Source organism: Mangifera indica, chromosome 15 (assembly GCF_011075055.1).
Source record: "Mangifera indica cultivar Alphonso chromosome 15, CATAS_Mindica_2.1, whole genome shotgun sequence".
NCBI classification, from domain to species: domain Eukaryota; kingdom Viridiplantae; phylum Streptophyta; class Magnoliopsida; order Sapindales; family Anacardiaceae; genus Mangifera; species Mangifera indica.
The window spans coordinates 684,590-703,528 of NC_058151.1; the positions used below are offsets into that span (position 1 = coordinate 684,590).

The following is an 18,939-nucleotide window of genomic DNA, read 5'->3' on the forward strand; positions in this document are numbered from 1 at the left end:
GACGCCCGGAAATTTGATGAAGTAACAACATTTGTTAGTGAAAATGCAACTGAAGTAATTCTATTAGTCATTACCCTCCTTCATTATGTAAAGACAGATTCAAATCAAGTCTAAAAAAAATCAGTTTGAACTCAGTTAAAATTCTTAATGCTTAACTTAAGCTCGTTCAAACTAGTATATTGTGTCCTAAGATGATTGCCAGTGGGATGTACAATCATAACATCAAACTAAAAACAAATATTCAGTGTATTATTTCATAATCATTGATAGAAGGCATCAAATTACAGCAGAACAGAATATTCTGCACTTGTGGGCACAGTCAAAACAAATTCTCCACCAATTTAATGGACAAAAAACCCCCAAAACCATTTGCTAAAACCCTAATTCTAACTACACAAAATGACTCTAGTCAAGCCAAGAGCCACACAAGAAACACTAAAGAAAAACAATGTAACAAAGTCTCTTGCTGACCATTTTTTAACAGCTTTAGCTTCAACTCTCAAACTCTTTGCCCTCCTCAGCGCATCAACTTCTTTCAAAAGATCAAACTCAATACCCTTCTTCTTCAACTCCTCGATACATTTACCCAACAACTTTCCATCCTCCTTCTCTCTCTCCAGCAGCTTCTCCAGGTGGGTTTCAACATCAGACTTGTATCTGACGGCCCAGATCATCCCCAGAGAGCAAAGGAGTAAACACAAGGAGGGAATCCATGACCTTTTACAGGAACCCTTTTCAGCGTTGAAGAGGAGAATGAGAGAGATCGAGTGAAAGAGAAAGAAAAAGATGTAGACTTGTGTTAATTCCTTACGAACTGAGTCGATCTGAGTCTCTTTCAGAGAGATTCTGTTGAGAATCAGCTCTTCTTCTTTGAGCCACTGCTTCAGGAGGAGTCTGTGTGTTGGGGTTTCGGCGATTTGGTGAAGAGGATGTGATTGACGGGGCTCCATGAGTGATGATTTTGTGCTCTGATGGTCGGCCATGAATGTGATTCAACGAATCAAAACGTTGAGAGACAAAGAGATTAGAGAAACAGGCAGAGGGTCTGTTTTTTCAAAACGGTTTTGAATCTAACGGTCGAATTTCAGAAATCTTAAATAATTGCAGTTGGACGAAAATGCCCTTGCTCGGTTAATTGAGCAACTGGAGCGTGGCAACTTCTTGAAGGTTGTAACCGCTTTATTCTGGAATTCGAAATGACGAATTTGCCCTCATATACCTCGCCTATCGGAAATTCTTATTATTCCTACCCAGCGTTTGGGGAAATTAATCACCCTTTGAATTTCTAAGCAACAAATACTCATTCAAAATTTAGCTTTGTTAATAAAAAAAAAATATTGAAACAATATTTAAAAAATAAGTATATTACTTTTTGGAAAATTATCATATTTTTCCAAACCACAATCATTGATGATTTTTTTGGACTAATAGTCGAAGTTGTATAAAAAAATTATGAATTTGGTAAAACGAGATTTAACAAGATCACACTTTTTTAAATGTAATTTTAAAGAAAAATGTGATCCAGTGGTATGCACCGACAATGTTTTGTTTCCATTTTTTAATTTCTTGATAGAGAAAATGATAGTTGAGCCCTTTTACAAGTATTTTTTTTAACAAAATTATGTTTTAGATGAGCTTGCAATTTAGAAATTCAGTGGATTTCGTAAAACTTTGAGCGGAAAATTGTGATTAACCCTTCCAATTTACGGTAGAATGACAAATCGGAAGACTCCAAATGGTGGGATCACTTTCCACAAGGCCCAAGAGGGAAACCATAGTGGTCCAAGTCCACATTAAAAAAGCCTGGACCAACTCTAGGCCACATCAGTAGACTTCGCCCAGCTCTACCATCGTCACCTCCTGTACTGTAATATAATTAAGGGTTTTCAAAATTATTTAATAATCTAAACGAATTGATTTTCAATGAAAAATAGTATTGAAAAATAAATTATTTTAAAAATTGATTTGGAAATTTTTCATTAATATAATGAAAAATCTTTTTTAGTTTAGTTATTAGTTTATCCATTTTTTTAAAATGATTAATTGAATTAAATTGATTTTCAAAAAATTGAAGAAAAATTAATAAAATATCAAACTGATTTTCAAAAAATTGAAAAAAAATAATAATAAAATATGATCACCCTTAGAAATCTGGTTAAAAGCCACTTAACTAAAAATTTAATTTGGATAACTGATATTTTTTGTTTGGTTTAAAATAAGTTAATCTCAACATCGATTTAGTTTTGATTTATAATTTTTTTGAATGAAAAATTCGATTCAATTTAAGAAAAAAATAAATTAATTCAATTAACCGGTTTTAAAAACTTGTAATTGTAATACTTATTTAAGTTACATGATATGATCGTCAATATTTTAAATTTAATTTTTATAATAGAAAGTATTTTGTTGCAACATTTTTTATTACACAATTTTAAATTTTAAAATCTTGGCTATACACCAAATGGATACCAGAAGCTTCTATCTGTCACGTCAACACATGTTACTTGCATAAATCTAATGACATATTACATATATTTGTGCTGTTATAGAAAAACATAAAGTAATACTATATATAATAATAATTAGAGTTCGGGTTGGCCACAACATGAAATGATATGATATATAACAAGTCTAACTCGTTTGTTAAATAGGTTTTATCATATACGAGTTAAAATATTAATTATAAATATTAAACACATGAGCCCGTAAATTGTCAACTCTTCTAGTAATAGGTACAAACATAAGGTAAAATATTGATTTTATCACTAATTTAAAATCATTTAATTATATGATGACATATTAATATTTATATCTATGTTTTTGTTTTCTTTGTTACAACATAAATTATTATTGAAAAACTTAAAATGCATACGTATGAGTATTATTTTGCAAGCATATGACTCGTATCATCATGTTGATACTAGTGTATTGGCAATAATGCCCTTGATCTTATCTCAGAGGGCTCCATGAATATATATATATTCATGGAAGATTCATGTGACATATTCATGCATGTTCTCATGAGAAATTTGTTGTAAAATAAATAAATAAATACTTATATGAATTCTACTAGCTCCTATATTTATTTTTGAAGGATCTTGAGCAAATAATTTATATTAAATTAATAAATTTTCAACACCTGTCACGGATTGAAACCTGTAATTAAGTTGATGGACTTCATTTTGTTCTCTCTTTAGAAGGGAACATAATTTACGTTAAATTAATAAATATTTTCAACGCCTATCTATCTTAATAATTATGATTAGGTTATGGATGGAGACCTTTAACTAAGTTGATGGACTTCATTTTAAATCTCTCCTTAGAAGGAAACATAACGGTTATCTGCATATGGGTCTCACAAGATGAATACTATCAACGGTGTTGCAATATCATGATTTCTTTATTAATAAAATTATATATATTTATTCTGGATATATAAATATATATATATATATATATATCATTATATAATTAAATAATTTTTAATTAAAGATAAAATAACACTTAATCATATGATGACATTTATAAGTATGTATATATTTGTATACCTAATGTGAGTACGCATACTATTGTTCTTTTTTTATAGGCACTTTGAAACGACCAAACGAACAAAACTCATACTATACCATAATAGTAGTCTTTTTTTAGCCTTTTATGGTGTGTTTGGTCAAAATAATGTTTTATTATTAAACATGAAATATTACTGTAAAGGGAAATTATTTTGAAGATTACTGAGTTAAATTATTATTATATTTGATAAAAATAGTTAGATATAAATAATTATTGTGTTTGGTTAGAGGTAATAAAATAATATTAAAATATAATTTACTTAAATATTTTTGGATATAATTATTTTAAAATATATTTCATATTACTCATTATATTAATTAAAAGTAAAAATATTTTATTCTTAAAAAATTAATAAGTAAGAATAAAATTATAATAAAGTTAACCTAAAATAAACGTAGTAATCAAATTATCACTTATATTACTTGTTTACATCACCATTGATAATAAAATATTATTTTAATATTTTATTTACTGATAAATAAAATAAGAGTTAATATTTGTCCACCACAAACCAAATGGCCCTTAAAGTTGTCTCAAGAGTTTCTAAATGCTTTTATATTTTTAGGGGTGCTTTTGTAAGTTTTTAGATGTTTTATATCTTAAGGGGTGTTTTTACAATTTTTTATTTTTCTTTTAATTCTTACTTTTATTTCCCTATTAGAGTTCACGGATAAACCATTTAATGCTGAATAATATTATACGTACACACTATATAACTCTTTTGATACTATTCATCTTGTTAGCCTCCGCATCACATACTTTATTCATCAATGCAAACATATGTAAGGTTTTAATGCATAAATTTAAAGTTAAGGGGGTGAAATATATGCATTTATATGCGTCATAAATTTATGAGTAATATTATATACACTTAATTTTGAGTATATAATCAAATACACAAATATTATATCATTATATAATTAAATATTATTTTATCTTTAATTTAAAATTACACAATCATAAAAGGATATATCATCTATGTACATAATTTTATATTCAAAATTATATGCACGTATTTTTATTATAAATTTATATATGTTGAATTTGCTTCAAATGAAGTTGGAGATAAAATATATGCTAATATTAATAAAACTATGTGTACATATTCTTAATATATAATTTAGATACATAGATGATATATCATTATATGATTAGATTATTTTAAATTAAAGATAAAATAACACTTAATCTTGTGATAACACATCATCGTATACCTAAATCGTGGACTAAAAATATACACATATAAAACATTGTTCCATACTAATATATATAGATCTTGGAGTGCTTGAATTAGCCAGACTCATTTTATTCTAACCCAAAAGAATCATTAGATGACTAAACAACAAATTATGGACAATTAAATGCAGAAGAAAATCAAGCTGGTGAGTTATAATATACTATTATTACTGATATGCAAAAATACCTTGACTGTACATAGATATGTAACGCCGGTAGTATACAGAACCAGGGGAAAAGAGCTTGAAGAAACTTATTAGAAGCCATAAAAAGAAGCATTTGAAGCAAGCTGGGCAGAAGGGTTATCTAGAAACTGCAGGCAGACCCAGTTGGCTGCCCTTTCTTCACAGAGAGAAGCTGCCAATTCCTGGAAATTATTACGATGATTTCTCATGGCGGTTTCTGAGAGAGTGAAGATGTGAAAGGAGGCGAAAACCAGAAGAGAAAGAACATAAACAACTTTTGATGCATTAAAGAATATGTAATATGCCACTAGAGATGGATAATACATGGTAGTCAGGTTTTTTCTGGTTTGTTTGAAAGAGAGAAGTCTGAGAAGAAGATGGAAAGCTTTGAGGTTTCCCTGTTGATTGATTTATATGCGCAAAATTTTACATTCCGTGGGTAAGAGAATAAATGCATGAGGTCCTTCTGTTACAAGGACTTCTAGATGAGGCTGCATTTATTTTAAGAGCTCACACATTTTCAGCAAGTTTTTAGTCATATAATAAATCAAATATATATGAAAAGTGATGTTTGTTACATATGCATGGTAAATAATCTAGTCTTGAATCAAATTCGTAGGAGTTATAAGTGAGGTAAATTATCTAATCGTATTGATGAGTAATATCGCTGACAGGATAAATAATATCATTCAATAGGTAAATAAACTAAATTTAAGTTAAATAATGGATTCAAACCTAACCATCTCATATTAGATCCATCCTATTCTTAAGTCTCTAATTAATATAAGTCAACTCATTTTTTTGGTATTATCTAATAAAACTCCTTTTCAGTTAAATTAATGAAAATAAATAATATATTATTATATAATTAATATAATATTATTTATATTTAATTTAAAGTTATTTAATCACAAAATATGATGTTATCCAAATATGCAGTTAGATATTTATTGCTGGGTAATGCGAATATTTCTGTTGTGTGAAATAATCTAAGCAATTGCAAGATAAGCTTGACGGCAGGTTGTCTGTTCTGTCAGGCTTCAATTGATTCAAAAACTGAGGAGGCAAGGGGTTCTGGGTAAGGGCTGTAAGGCTTATTAATTGGGTTGCCTTGCTGCTGCTGGAAGCTTACGAAACAAGCAAAACGTGCACCAATTGTTGTGGTTGAAGTCTCTGTGTCAATTTATTTTTGCATTAATTACAAGATAGCATTAATTTTCCGCAAGACCCTTTACTCATTGAAGTTTCAGGTGCAAGTCATCGGCGCTGTCCCACAAGGTCAGACTCTTATGGCAACTATCCAGAAATGCGCAAGCCCAGAGCTACTCTTGTTCAAGTTCTGATGACCTTTGTGTCCCATTTCACTGGTGATTTAAAAGGATGGTGGATTACCTTATCACAACACTGACAAACTCAAGTATTTTGACTCTCTCATATAGATCAATTCATGTATAATATATATATGAAATTTTTGGATAGTCCAATCTATATTGCTAATCAAGTTTAAAGAGTTCTTCAAGCTCAAGTGTTGTGTGAAATGAGTAGAATATTCCAAGATAACATATTGTTTGACAATAGTAACAAGAAACTGGCAACTACTGAAGGAAGTACTTTGAACATATTTTTTGATTTTGTCTACAAACGGATGAATAATAGTGTTGATTGTTCTACGGAGAGAGGTAAAAGGTTTAAGATAATTGTGATAAGGGTTAAAAAAAAAGTCTTAATTTTTTTACATTATAAAATATTGAAATCTAACAATTTTTATTAAACCCCAAAATAACCACACTTAGAGATAGATTTGAGTAGAATCGAGTCAAATTTAGAATTAGATTGAATTCAAATTCATTCAAACTTATGTACATTATACTGTTAGATATTGTTAGACAGATGACGATGGAGTAAATAATAGTACCAATGGGATGGAAAATATTATTGACAGGTGAACAATATTGTCAAAGTGACAAAAAAGTCAAACTTGAATTGAGTTACCAGATTAAAACTTTAACTCGAGTTAAGATGGTTAAAACTGACAATTGATTCAAATTTAATCAGTTCGATTTAAATTTACTTGAATCATACCAAAAAAACTAACTGTTAAAATTAAACAATTCAAAGAACTCATATAAACTTATATTAGAAATTCATTTTTTTCAAAATGTAACAATTCAAATTTCATACCTTACTCATGCGGTAAACTTCTTATGAAATTACTTAAACTCAATATCTTACACATATGTCATATCAAGCTTCTGATTCATAGCCAGCTCAATGGATAGTTTAATTTAGGGAATTTTCTTGGATGCCCATTTTAATTAAATAATGTTAAATATACCCATCAATTTTAAGTATTTATTTAGATATTTAAATAATATATTATTATATAATTAAATATTTTAATATTAATTTAAAATCATTAAATATATGATAAAATATTATCTGGATACATAATTGAATACTACATCTGGACGTAAATAGTTTTATTGATTTTAATTATAAGTTTTACTTAATAGTATTCAATTTCTGTTCTAACCAAATTTTCAAACCTAACACTTTTCACATTATTATGATGAAACAGCTTGATTCAATAATTCCACAAACCATTTTGAAAAAGCTTCCATGAGAAATCTAGAAGAAAAAGCTTCCACAAACGTATATTGTTTGCTCATCAAACGAAATTATACGTATTATTAATAACCTTTCAAATAATTATTTATTCCGTTTATGAATTCAAATAAAATATTATCGATTCAAATAAATTCAAAATTGACTTTTTATTCCAATTTAGTTGGATAGGAATCTGTCTCTAATTGTGATGTCATAATATAATAAATGTTTTTTTAATAACAAAAAATATTATTCAAATTGAATTATTTTTTAAAATTAAATTAATTATATCAAATAAAATAAATTTTAAATTTAATAATTAATTTAATAATGATTAAATTAGATAAATTAAAATTTTAATATTAATATATTATAAAAAAATCTAAATATATACTTTTTTTTTTTTTATATATATATAATTTTTTTTAATCCATATAACCCAAAAGGGGAACAATATACTAAATGTTCTTGAAGATTTCATAGATATCAACCGACAATTGAGAGTTGAGCTATCACATCTCATTAATATATTAAATTATTAAATTAGTTTTCAGTACAAATTTGGTTCTTCGTAATTATTGAAGGGAGAAAAGGATTGTGGCTCTGATTGGTGAGTAACTCTACTTCACACCTACAGCAGCAGCCCAAATTCCAGCTACACCATGTACTCATTCCGTGGAAAATGACAAGTCCTTCTATCATAAAAACTTACCCCACCTAGCTGTGTGTTAATAATGATCATCGCGGTAGCCTTGTATTTCAGGTGAAACTGCTCATATTTGGTTTGACAGTCACACTAAAATCCTCCTTCTGCTTACCTTTAAAAACCAAAAAAAAAACAATCCTTCTTGTCTTTTTCCGGAGACTCATCGTCACTTCTAAAGTTAACCTGAACTAAGCTGATTGGGGTTTAAAAATGGGTTTGACTCAATTTGGCTTTAACTTAAACAAATTTAAATTTATAAGTTAAGCACAAGCCATGAGGGTTGAAATTCAATTCTTAAACCAAGCTGTGTTTGAGTAATAAAGAATTCAATTTGGTTTGACCTATAAGTTAGATAAATGGTTTAAACAGTTTGAGTTTGACTCACAACTTAATTTGAATCATGTTATACTAAATAATTATCAAAACAACGTTATTTTATCTATTATTTGATAAAACAATGTTTTTTCAAAACAATTATAACGGTAAATCTGAGTCACAAATCTAAGCCCATTAATTTAAATTGAATTTCAAATTTTAAAGAAACAGAAACATACTTAAACTACTATTAACTTTATCTTAACAAACTCAAATCAAATATGAGTACCACCACTTTTTTCATTTAAATCTAACTTAAACCAAAAGATGTTCAAGTTCGATTTAGTTTGTATCTATGTCTAGTCTTCTCTAATGGCATTATTATCATTTGGGCCAATTCGAACTCCAACTTGAATTGCTTATTCTAGATTTGAGACATGCTAGGGTTGGTTGTTCAATATTTGAGCCAAGTTCAAGCTAACTTTTGTTTGGGCTTGGCTTAGCGCCGCTTTATCCCTATGCTCAAAGGCAAAAACAGATATTCAAGCTAATTTGACAGCACTAAATGTGAATAGCTAAGGCAAATTTATTGAACAAAACAAAGTAAATGCAACAAACACCTAAATTTGAGTAGCTGAATAAGACAATCTTCAGATTTTCCATCAGTATTTTGAACGTTCAGGGGCCTAAGTTCAGCAAGCTCCTTATCTGAATTATGCTTCTGTATGCAAATTACAATGCTATTTCATGCATAATAAACCAAACAAAACTGTACAGAAATGGCACTACTGCAGCAGATCATATGTATAAATTACTGTTTTCGATTCCTATGTATTTACAGAATCAAATTAACGAAGCTAAACATGATAGACCATTCCAACTTCAATCAGCGAGGCGTGTGGGATCCCGAGTGTGACTGCCGGACGGCGGCAGTTTCGTCTAAGGGATGCATAGATAACATTGATGGCAAATTTCTTTGCTAGACATGAGGTCTCACTTGCCAAAACACAAGTATTGCCTGTCATATAAGCCACACCGGCTTCTTTGGCCTCCATAAGCTCCATAACCTCCTTATGATCATGTGATCTCGATCCTTGAAATGCCACTCTTTTCTGTCGTCCGGTTTTGCCACAACTGGCCTCATTTCCTGTTGCCATTGCATCTGTTATATAAACAGGCAATTGCCCTTCATCATTACTCTCACATTTCAGGAAATGCAGTAGCTTCTCAATCAGCAGGGTCTCAAACTCATTATTGTCCCTTAGATCCTTGTACCCGTACCTAACCGTAGTAACGCATCACAGATTGAAGTATTACGAATGAACAAGTGGTGTATCACTGATAGATATGAAAATTACCTCACGATGCATTGAAATAAATGGAATTCTGGTGGGGCAATCCTGCAGATAAGGAATTGCTCAGAAGCCGGAACTTTGGGGACCATCACATACTGAAATGTCACAAAGATAAGAATCCTATGAAATGCTGGAAAGTTTGTGACAAAATGTGCAAATGTTGGTGGGATGCCAGAGGTGACCTTGGAGTAAATCAGGCCAATTCCTGGAACTCTTAAAATTCCTAGACTAGGTCCGAGGCTCAAAAGGCTATCTATGCTTAATTTGTTCTGCAGCTCGAATGCAAGTTTTTCAGAAGTCCCATAGTGCCAGATGAGCATCAGTGTCAAAACTGCAAGCGAGATAAGAAGGGGAAGCCAGCCTCCTCTGTGTACTTTAGCAAGGGAAGCCGAGAAATAGAGCAGCTCCACGGATCCGAAACTCATTGCAAACAGAAACGCCACAAAAATGCTTTGCTTCCAGATGGTGCAAATGATTAGAAACATCAAGCAGGTTGTTACAAACATCACTGTGATTGCAGCAAGGCCTATATAACACAAGGAAAAAAAATCAAGAAACTCAACAAGCTCAGAGATGTGACAAAAGAATAGATAAAAAAAGGCATAAAGAACAAGTCTGAGAAACACAAACCATATGCGTTGCCAATCGTATCAGTGTTTCTAAATCCAGTAACAACAGCAAGACACAAAACCATTAACATCCAGTTCACTTCTGGTATGTAAATCTGTCCATGTATTTGATTCGATGTGTGTACTATCTTTACTCGTGGAAAACAACTCAATGCCCTACATTGACTGATAATCGAGAAAGTAGCTGAAATTATTGCTTGGCTAGCCACGGCCGTTGCAAGAGTGGCAACAATAAACACAGGCCAAAATACCGACTCTGAAAGGCAAGGAAAAGGATAATAAGAGAAGAGTAATGAAAGAGATTAATACTCTTAAGAACTTATAGCATCAAACTTCATCCAGAAAAGCAGCAGTGGGTCACACTCTGGCTCATTGAGATGTATAATTCCAACTTTTTACCTGGGATGGCATAGTAAAAACTTCTCCGAAGGTCCATTTTGTGCTGGGAGAGGTAAGCAGCCTCGCCCATATATGCCAAAACTAGGCAAGGGTAAACAACTCCTGTAAATGCAATCTGCCATATGATATCAAAGACCTTTCAGAAAAAATGCTAGAAACACATAGTTTTTATTGTTGCAATGCATCAAAACAATGCTGCAAGAATGGCTTGTCTAACAAGCAGAGTCAAAAATTGAAGCAAGGATCATTTGAAAAAAGGTTCAATGAACATTTTAAAAAAAAAAAAAAACGCATCAAAAACTAAATACAAGAAATATACCCTGATAGAAACCTGGGAGAAATGGCCGAGATCAGCAAACATAGCTTCTGCACCTAATATAGAGCATAATAACTTTTCAGCATAACTGGCGTTAATTGTTGGTTTTTTAAATGAAATAAGCAGCTACCAACCTGCAATACAAAGAACGATGCCTCCCAGGGAATGCCATCCATCTTTTCCTGCCTTCTTGAAAAAATTATAAATATAGTGTGGTGACACTGCAGAAACAACACTGGGATTCCAGTGGAATATGTTGTAAATGCCAACGCCGCTAATGCATAGCAGCCAAGCTACCAAGATTGGAGCAAAAAGAAATCCTACTCTATGTGTCCCGTAATGCTGAAGAGTGAAAAGCCCCACCAAGATGATGCAGGCAATGAACAGAACATAATCTGGCATGTATGAACATTATATTATAAGGAAAAACATCGCAAAAAAAATGCTTAGCGGACCCATGATAGAGTGTTGACCGACTAAAAATCCACTTTAGCAGTGCTCAAAAATCATGAATTTGAAAATGCCAAAGGAGTATTGGTATTGTAAACCTCTTCTTTAGGATCATAGCCAAGAAGAAACCAGTAATCAAATAAAAATACAATACAATGAAACAAATAGTAAAACATGCACTTACTTTCATGCAAAGCGGGAACTTTGATTTGGATTCCATGGAGAGCAGAAAGGACTGCAATGTAGTAACATTGTGAGCTAAACCGGAAAGATGAAAGAAAATTACAGCCACAACTGCTAAAGATACTAAAACTTTGTCAATTAAACAGCCACAACAATTTGCTTAGAACACATACCGGTCATTGTTGGAGTCAAAATACCATCACCAATAACCATACTAGTCCCAAGAAGGACAACAAGCAGCAACACAACACGGGAACTATGATGTTTCTCAAAGAAATCTATGATGAGTAGACTAGTTTTCATCTCCTTTGTCGATATATCTGAGCGGCAAGATGATATACCCACATGGGAAGCATTGTAGCTTTGCAAAAGGCCTATCCTTGAGTGTCGACACAGTAATGAATACAAAGCAAAGGTTCCACCTGCATAGATTAACTATCTTATAATCGGTAAAACACAACCAGTAATTTGATACATAAACATGTTTGAATTGAACAAATGGATCAACTTAGCACCTTCGCCATTGTCATCTGCTCCTAAAACAAATATAACATACTTGCAAAGAGGGATGAGAGTTAAAGTCCAGAAAATCAGTGAAAGAACTCCAAGAATCTCATGGTCATCTTGATACACCCTTAAACTCCTCGAGAATGTGTTCTTATAGACATAAAGAGGGGAAGTGCTTAAATCCCCATAAACCACACCAAGACTTTGGTAGGCAAGGCATAAAGTAGTCCTGTGGAATTTCTGTCAATAAGGCAAACAAAATTTGAATTTACAGCATACCCAACTTGATCAAAAGGTAAATGGATTGAATAAAAACTGCTGGCAAAATTATAGAAACATTTCTGCAGAAGGGCTGAAAGATTATAGCGTGCCTGATTTATTCACGTACCATGAACAAAATACTCAGAATTTATAGCACAATTGAAGAGAATTTTCAAACACACTAATTTGGACTGAAATGCATTACTTTTTAGAAAAGCTACCGCCTTTTATGTTAATGCAATAAATTAAAAACAAAGACAATATACAACTTATAACTTTCTTTTCTTTCATTTTCCTTTTTATTTTCCCAGGAAACGAACAGAGATGACAAAAGATAAAAGAACCATAAAATGAACAACAGAGATACTCACCAGGCGAGATACCCACTTGGCTAAAAGAGATTCTGGATCCAAATTGACCATAATTCAGATTCTAAAACCGGGTTTTAATCTAAAGAACAGAGACTCGTCTTGTTCAGAAGGTCATTGTTTCTTCTTTTATTTGCTAAAAGGCTGAAATAAAAAGTTCAAAAGCGAAGCTGGGAATTGAAAGGAATGAATGAACTGAATTTTGGACTACGACTCTGTTCCAAAGAAGAAGATGTTTCTTTGTAATGGCATCTTCACAGAATAGAAGAGAGTGAGCAGTTACAGACAAATAAGAACTTTTGGCTTGGAGGGTAGTTTAAAAGCACAAATTTGAATGTGCCCATGCGAAACCAAAAGTACTTTTCCCTTAAAAAGTGCTTCAATTGCTCTTCATAAAGAAAATGGAAAAATCCCCACAAATTCCTCTTAGGAAACCCAAGCCAAAAAGAATACAAATATTCTATGCAAGAACACAATATTTATATAGAAAATCGAATACGTGAATAGAGAAAATTTTATCATGAATGAAAAAGATTATAAAACGAGAAAGAGATAGTTTTATTCTCTCTAAATTTGTTGTACAAACTTGGACTCTATTTAAAGATAGTTTTTTATGTGTATATACTATGAAAATTTCTAATATACACAGAGCAACTTAGATTAATAATTTATAGAATGTAAAGAATAACAAAAACCAAAAAAAAAAAAATGATTGTTTAAATTTTTAAATTGCATAGTTAATAAAAGTTAGTGTATATAAAATACTATTTTTATAGGTCTATACTGAGTTTTAACTCAATCAAAGAGTTAACTAATGAGTTGATCAATCTGATTAATAAAATAAATTAATAATATTGACATGATATAATTAAAATGTTAAAAGTGGGTTTATAAGATTTGTTTATTAAATATTTATTGAACAATAGATATTTCCAATCCGTGTCTCTTTTGTCAAAAGATAGTAGAAATACTATGGATGTATAAAAATACCTAATTTTGTTTGCAAAATGCTCAATTTTAGGTATTCGGGTGTTTTTCACTTTCATGGTGAGAAATTCTCTTAAAATTAATCTCTAGATTAGTTAGAAACAAGGGATTTCCTATTTTAGATGTAAAATCGAAGAAATATGAACCTTTAAAATTAATAATAATCCATGCACTAATAATAGGAATAAACACATGTATAGATGTTGATTTGTGATTACATGATTTAGAGTTAGATTCAAGCAAAACTAACTCCAACATAGGTTGACTCAAGCGCAATTTGAATTTGTAATGGTTAGTTCGAACTCATTCAAGCTAATCAGAGATGTTGTTAAAGGTCATCGATTAGATAAATCATTTTATTGATGAGATAAATAATATTGTCAGTAGAGTAAAAAGTATTATCGACAGGATAAATTGTGTCATCATATAAGGATTCAAGCTAAACTTGAATTGAGTTATCAAACTGATGTTCTAGCTCTAATTTTGTTAAAATCAAGTCATTTTGAATTAGTTCGATTCGAATTCAACCTTAATGTGATTGGGTAATTTGAAATTAGAAATAAAAAATAAAAAATACCTAATCATGTTAAAGCACGTTAACGTATATACCCCTATTTATATCCTTTGTTTAGTAACTTCAAACCTCTAATGGCGGCATTTACAATTAAGTAGAATCGAAGGATACTTTGGACTGTAAGAAAAGCATCAAATGTTTAAGATAATTAAGAATAATAAAATGGTAAATTTCCAAAGAATATTTCGTAAAAAAAACAAACCTCAGGGGATTTAACTAAGATTTTTCATCTGTTTTTCAGGCTTCATTTTGTTTTCATGTATCATTTATGATTCTATAGTCTTGCAACATGTTTATATTGTCCTGTTCTTTTGTGTTGAAAGAAAACTATTAGGTGTGAATCCGGTCCAAGCGGGTTTCACTTAAAATCGATTCATTTATCTATCTAAAAATATTGTTCATTTTGCACAGTTAGGGTAGACCAAAATCAAGACTGAACTCGAGCTAGAAGAGTTAGCTAGTTTTTGAAATTAAGTCAAAATCAAGTTAAAAGGTGTTTGATTTTATCCGACTTATGAGTTGAACAAATAACTCAAATTAGTTTAAGCTTGACTCACAACTTGATTTAAGTCATGTTAAATAATTGTTAAAACAATATTATTTTGTGCATAAGTGCTAAAACTAAACTATAAATTCATGCTAAGCTTAGAACTTTAAACTTAGGGACCAAATCAAACTTAAGCTAGGCTTAACTTTGGCCTGCCAAACTCGAGTCATCCCACTTTTTCATTTAAGCCGAACTCAAGCCAAGGTGTTCAGATATCCAAATGATATGTCATTATGTGATTAAATGACTTAGAATGAAAGATAAAATAATATTCAATCATATAATAACACAATATTTGAGTATCAAATTAAATAGTAAAAAATGAATTCACATAGTATTAAAGAAGTATTACACTTTAGGAATATCCAAAGCATGGACATTTGTCAATCTAAAGAGAGAAAATTATTAGTCAGTTTGTCTAATAAAAACAAAGTTTTATGCATGCAGCCAAGAGGAAAACACTTTCCACATTGGGTTGTGATATGGATATTTAAGACGGCTTCATTTACTTGACATTGGTGAGGTTGATTCAGGGTGTAATCTAATTGAACCGAATTGAATATTAGCTGGCTTGAGCTCACCAAGTTGGTGAGATTTTGGCTCGAGCTTGAATTAATCCCGTATCTTACATATATCAATTACAGTCTATATCTAAACATACAAAGATAAAGTTTTATATATAATCATATTTAAAGCTTTTGAAGGATTTGAGATTTTACTTGAATCAAGTCATGAGATCATCGAGCTCGACTCACCTTGCACCCCTAGATACAACATAACATTACAGGAAACATTATGTGTTTTATATATGTATGGAAATCCTGAAAGGAGGAAGTTTTCATGAATTAAACACTTGGGTCATCTGCCAAACCATGGCCTAAAATTTGGCGAATCATAGTTTTCACATGAGTTTAGGTAACTTCGGCAATGGATCATTGACGCCTATTTTCATTGGTAATTCTCTCTTTTGATGATCCTATTGTTAGGAATTTGTAAGTAAGTTGTAATTGTATTTGAAGGAAATAGGACTCAAAAATCTCACATGGAAAAAGATGGTTGTAGTTGAGATATATAAGGCAACATAAATCTTGTATATTCAATGAACAAATTAAGATTATGAGTTGGTATAGTAATTGTAAGTCTGATCACTGTGTCCCAAGTTTATCCGTCTAAGAGGAGATCTCAATTATTAAAAATCGAAATTAAGATTGAGAGAGATAAATGTTGAGTTGGTTAGCAATTGATTTGGTTAACAGTTATGTCTGTTTGAAACCATAAGTTATGTTTGATCAGAACCAAAAGCTATGTCTGTTCAGAACTAAAAATTGTGTTTGATTCTGGTCAATAAATACAGAGTTTAAATCGATTTCATAATTAATCCAATTTTTTCATCTTTTAACTTCTCTTACAATTTCATTTTCACTATGAAAAAATTTGTTTTTGTGTTAATTTGAGAGACTTTATGAGTAATATTTGCGTATTTAAAGTACATTTAATTTAGATAATATTTTATTAAAAAAATTAAAAGATCAGATTTTGCTCTAATTACTTTGATCAGCTCACAATTTTCATTATTATTCAAAATAGAGGTACATTAATTATGATATGAAGCATCAGGGTTTTTCCCTATAAGAGAGTCGATCAATGATGTTCATGGCTACACCAGTGAGTTCTTTATAAATCCTCATATTATAAACATCATCAGGAACTTTCGATTTATACCTCTCGATTTTCAACCCACAAGCAATCATTTTACTGCTAAGAAGAGCCGTGGCCAGGATGTGATTAGCCTTATCATAGTCGCCCTTCTTCAGTGCATTGGTTGCCGACGACAGTTTCGCCTTTGCTTCGACGAAACACTTGCTGCAATCCTCGCAATCGCCCTTAAAATTCTTGTCTTGTGTGCAAGAAGCCAGTGTTGACATGTTGCCTTTCAAGATCTCTGCACCGTCGCTTAGACAAGTCACGAGAATGGCAGCGACAGTTTCAGGTTTGTTAGCTTTCTTAGCAGCTTCTGGGTGGGATTTTATGCAGTGAATGCATATTGTCGGGGCGTCTGTTTGCCGACATTGTTGCTCGATTAATGTGTCGTCCGCGGTGGCGAGATTGTGAGGGAGGAGAAAGAAGGTTGAAGAAAGAGTAACAAGAAGAAGAAGATAATAATGGAGATTGAGAACTATAGCCATGGCTGAAGCTAGAGCTTGTTTACTGAGGATAGCTCTTGCTTTGTTTGGCATCATATAGTATGAAATTTCAGTAACGCTTGCTTTTGATTTTTTTCTTTTGGGGTTAGCAATACCCTTTATTTGAGTTGAATCTTTTTTCGAAAGTTTGAATAAACACATCAAAAAAATAAAATTTTAAATTCAGTGATTAGTTTTATAATTATTATATTAAATAAATCATAAATTTAATTTTGATACGGCGTTAACATATTTCAAATTTATACTCTCTGATTGGGATGACTTCACTTTCACCACTCTTTGGACTATCGGTTTGTGGTATTAGTGATATTGTCTTTTTAGAAAATATTTGTAAACCTCTTTGTGGTTACGAGGGATAGTGACTTTTTTTTGTGGGTAAGTAAGCATATAAAAAGAAAAGCTAAAAAATAAATAACCTAAGTTCATCTTACTATTTTTGCAATTGCAAGATAGGGGATACGATAGCAACACTGAGCCCCAGAGAAATGCGAAAAACAACCCCCCAGGGGGATAGTGAACAACAGGAAGCCCTAAGCACCACCCAATAAGCACTAAAACAACCAAAACAGAGACTACAAACATCTAAAAAAAGAGGCAGACACATTCCGAGATGGCTCAGGAGATAAAACCAGCTCCAGCCACAACAGAAAAGCTCCATTAGAGAGGCAAAAAGAATCTGTTCCAGCAGGGAAAACAGAGTTATCTGACATAAAAAAGTATGATTTTTCTGATATGAAACATGTGTCTAAAACTGGGAAGAAAGTTAACTCCAAAATCCAGCAGTGACTCATGTTTTGATCGGGCATAAATGCAGTTACAATTTTTCTTTTTTGTCATTTTCATGAAAAACAAGTAGATGCTCTTCTTTTTTGTCATTATCTCGAGTAAAGTCCTGCGTTAAGTTCACTTTCTGTGCTTTCCCCCATTGTTTTTCATATCCAAACTTGCATTTATCCGGTTTAAGGGTTGGTTGGGTTGATTCAAGTTTTAACACATTCAATTTGTATTTATCAACCGAATAAATTGTATAAAAAGTAATGATGTATATATAATTTTGTATATAAATAACCACGTACTATTTTATAATTGAATAATTAAAATTAAAAATAAAATAATATTTAATTATATAATAATATATTATTATTGTTTATATATGTATTTAAACAGTATACAATTTGGTTGCATTTATTGTGATTAAAGGAGGCAATGGACGGAGTCATACTTGGAAGATCGAAACGGCATGGCTCGTGCAAATGCAAAGCTGCTATGTGAGCCTACCAAACCTCAAGGCTTACAACATGGTCTACAACATACTATGCCTTCGTGGGCCTTTTTTATGGGCTTATTTTTTTAAATTTTTATAGATTATGTCGTGTCATAACATATCTTTTTATTCGTGGGTCATACTATGTTCAAAATGTGCCCAATTTTTGTGTATCGTGTTGCCGCCATTACGGTTCAAATAATTTTTTTTTTTTTTCCAAATTAACTATAAATTTAAGTGTTAAATAATCATTTTGTGAGCTTATGATTTATGTTA

At 31.3% G+C, this 18,939-nt stretch overlaps 3 protein-coding genes across 3 annotated transcripts; all 3 read right to left on the reverse strand.

Annotated features, from left to right (window-relative positions):
- Window positions 1-228: 228 nt before the first annotated feature.
- Window positions 229-1,075, reverse strand: LOC123198298. Its single transcript, XM_044612985.1, has one exon. The coding sequence runs from the start codon at window positions 981-983 to the stop codon at window positions 387-389; it is 597 nt and encodes a 198-aa protein (XP_044468920.1). The 5' UTR covers window positions 984-1,075; the 3' UTR covers window positions 229-386.
- Window positions 1,076-9,181: 8,106 nt separating this feature from the next.
- On the reverse strand, window positions 9,182-13,539 carry LOC123197584 (probable potassium transporter 13). The gene is made up of 10 exons (XM_044611902.1): window positions 13,091-13,539; window positions 12,467-12,698; window positions 12,125-12,373; window positions 11,953-12,003; window positions 11,453-11,713; window positions 11,322-11,374; window positions 11,003-11,117; window positions 10,605-10,859; window positions 9,978-10,500; window positions 9,182-9,900 (listed from the first exon to the last, which is right to left on the reverse strand). Exons 1-10 carry the CDS (start codon window positions 13,139-13,141, stop codon window positions 9,477-9,479), a joined length of 2,214 nt encoding a protein of 737 aa, XP_044467837.1. The 5' UTR covers window positions 13,142-13,539; the 3' UTR covers window positions 9,182-9,476.
- Window positions 13,540-16,740: 3,201 nt separating this feature from the next.
- LOC123198356 lies at window positions 16,741-17,445 on the reverse strand. Its single transcript, XM_044613048.1, has one exon. It carries the CDS (start codon window positions 17,433-17,435, stop codon window positions 16,809-16,811), a length of 627 nt encoding a protein of 208 aa, XP_044468983.1. The 5' UTR covers window positions 17,436-17,445; the 3' UTR covers window positions 16,741-16,808.
- Between the last annotated feature and the right edge of the window lie 1,494 nt (window positions 17,446-18,939).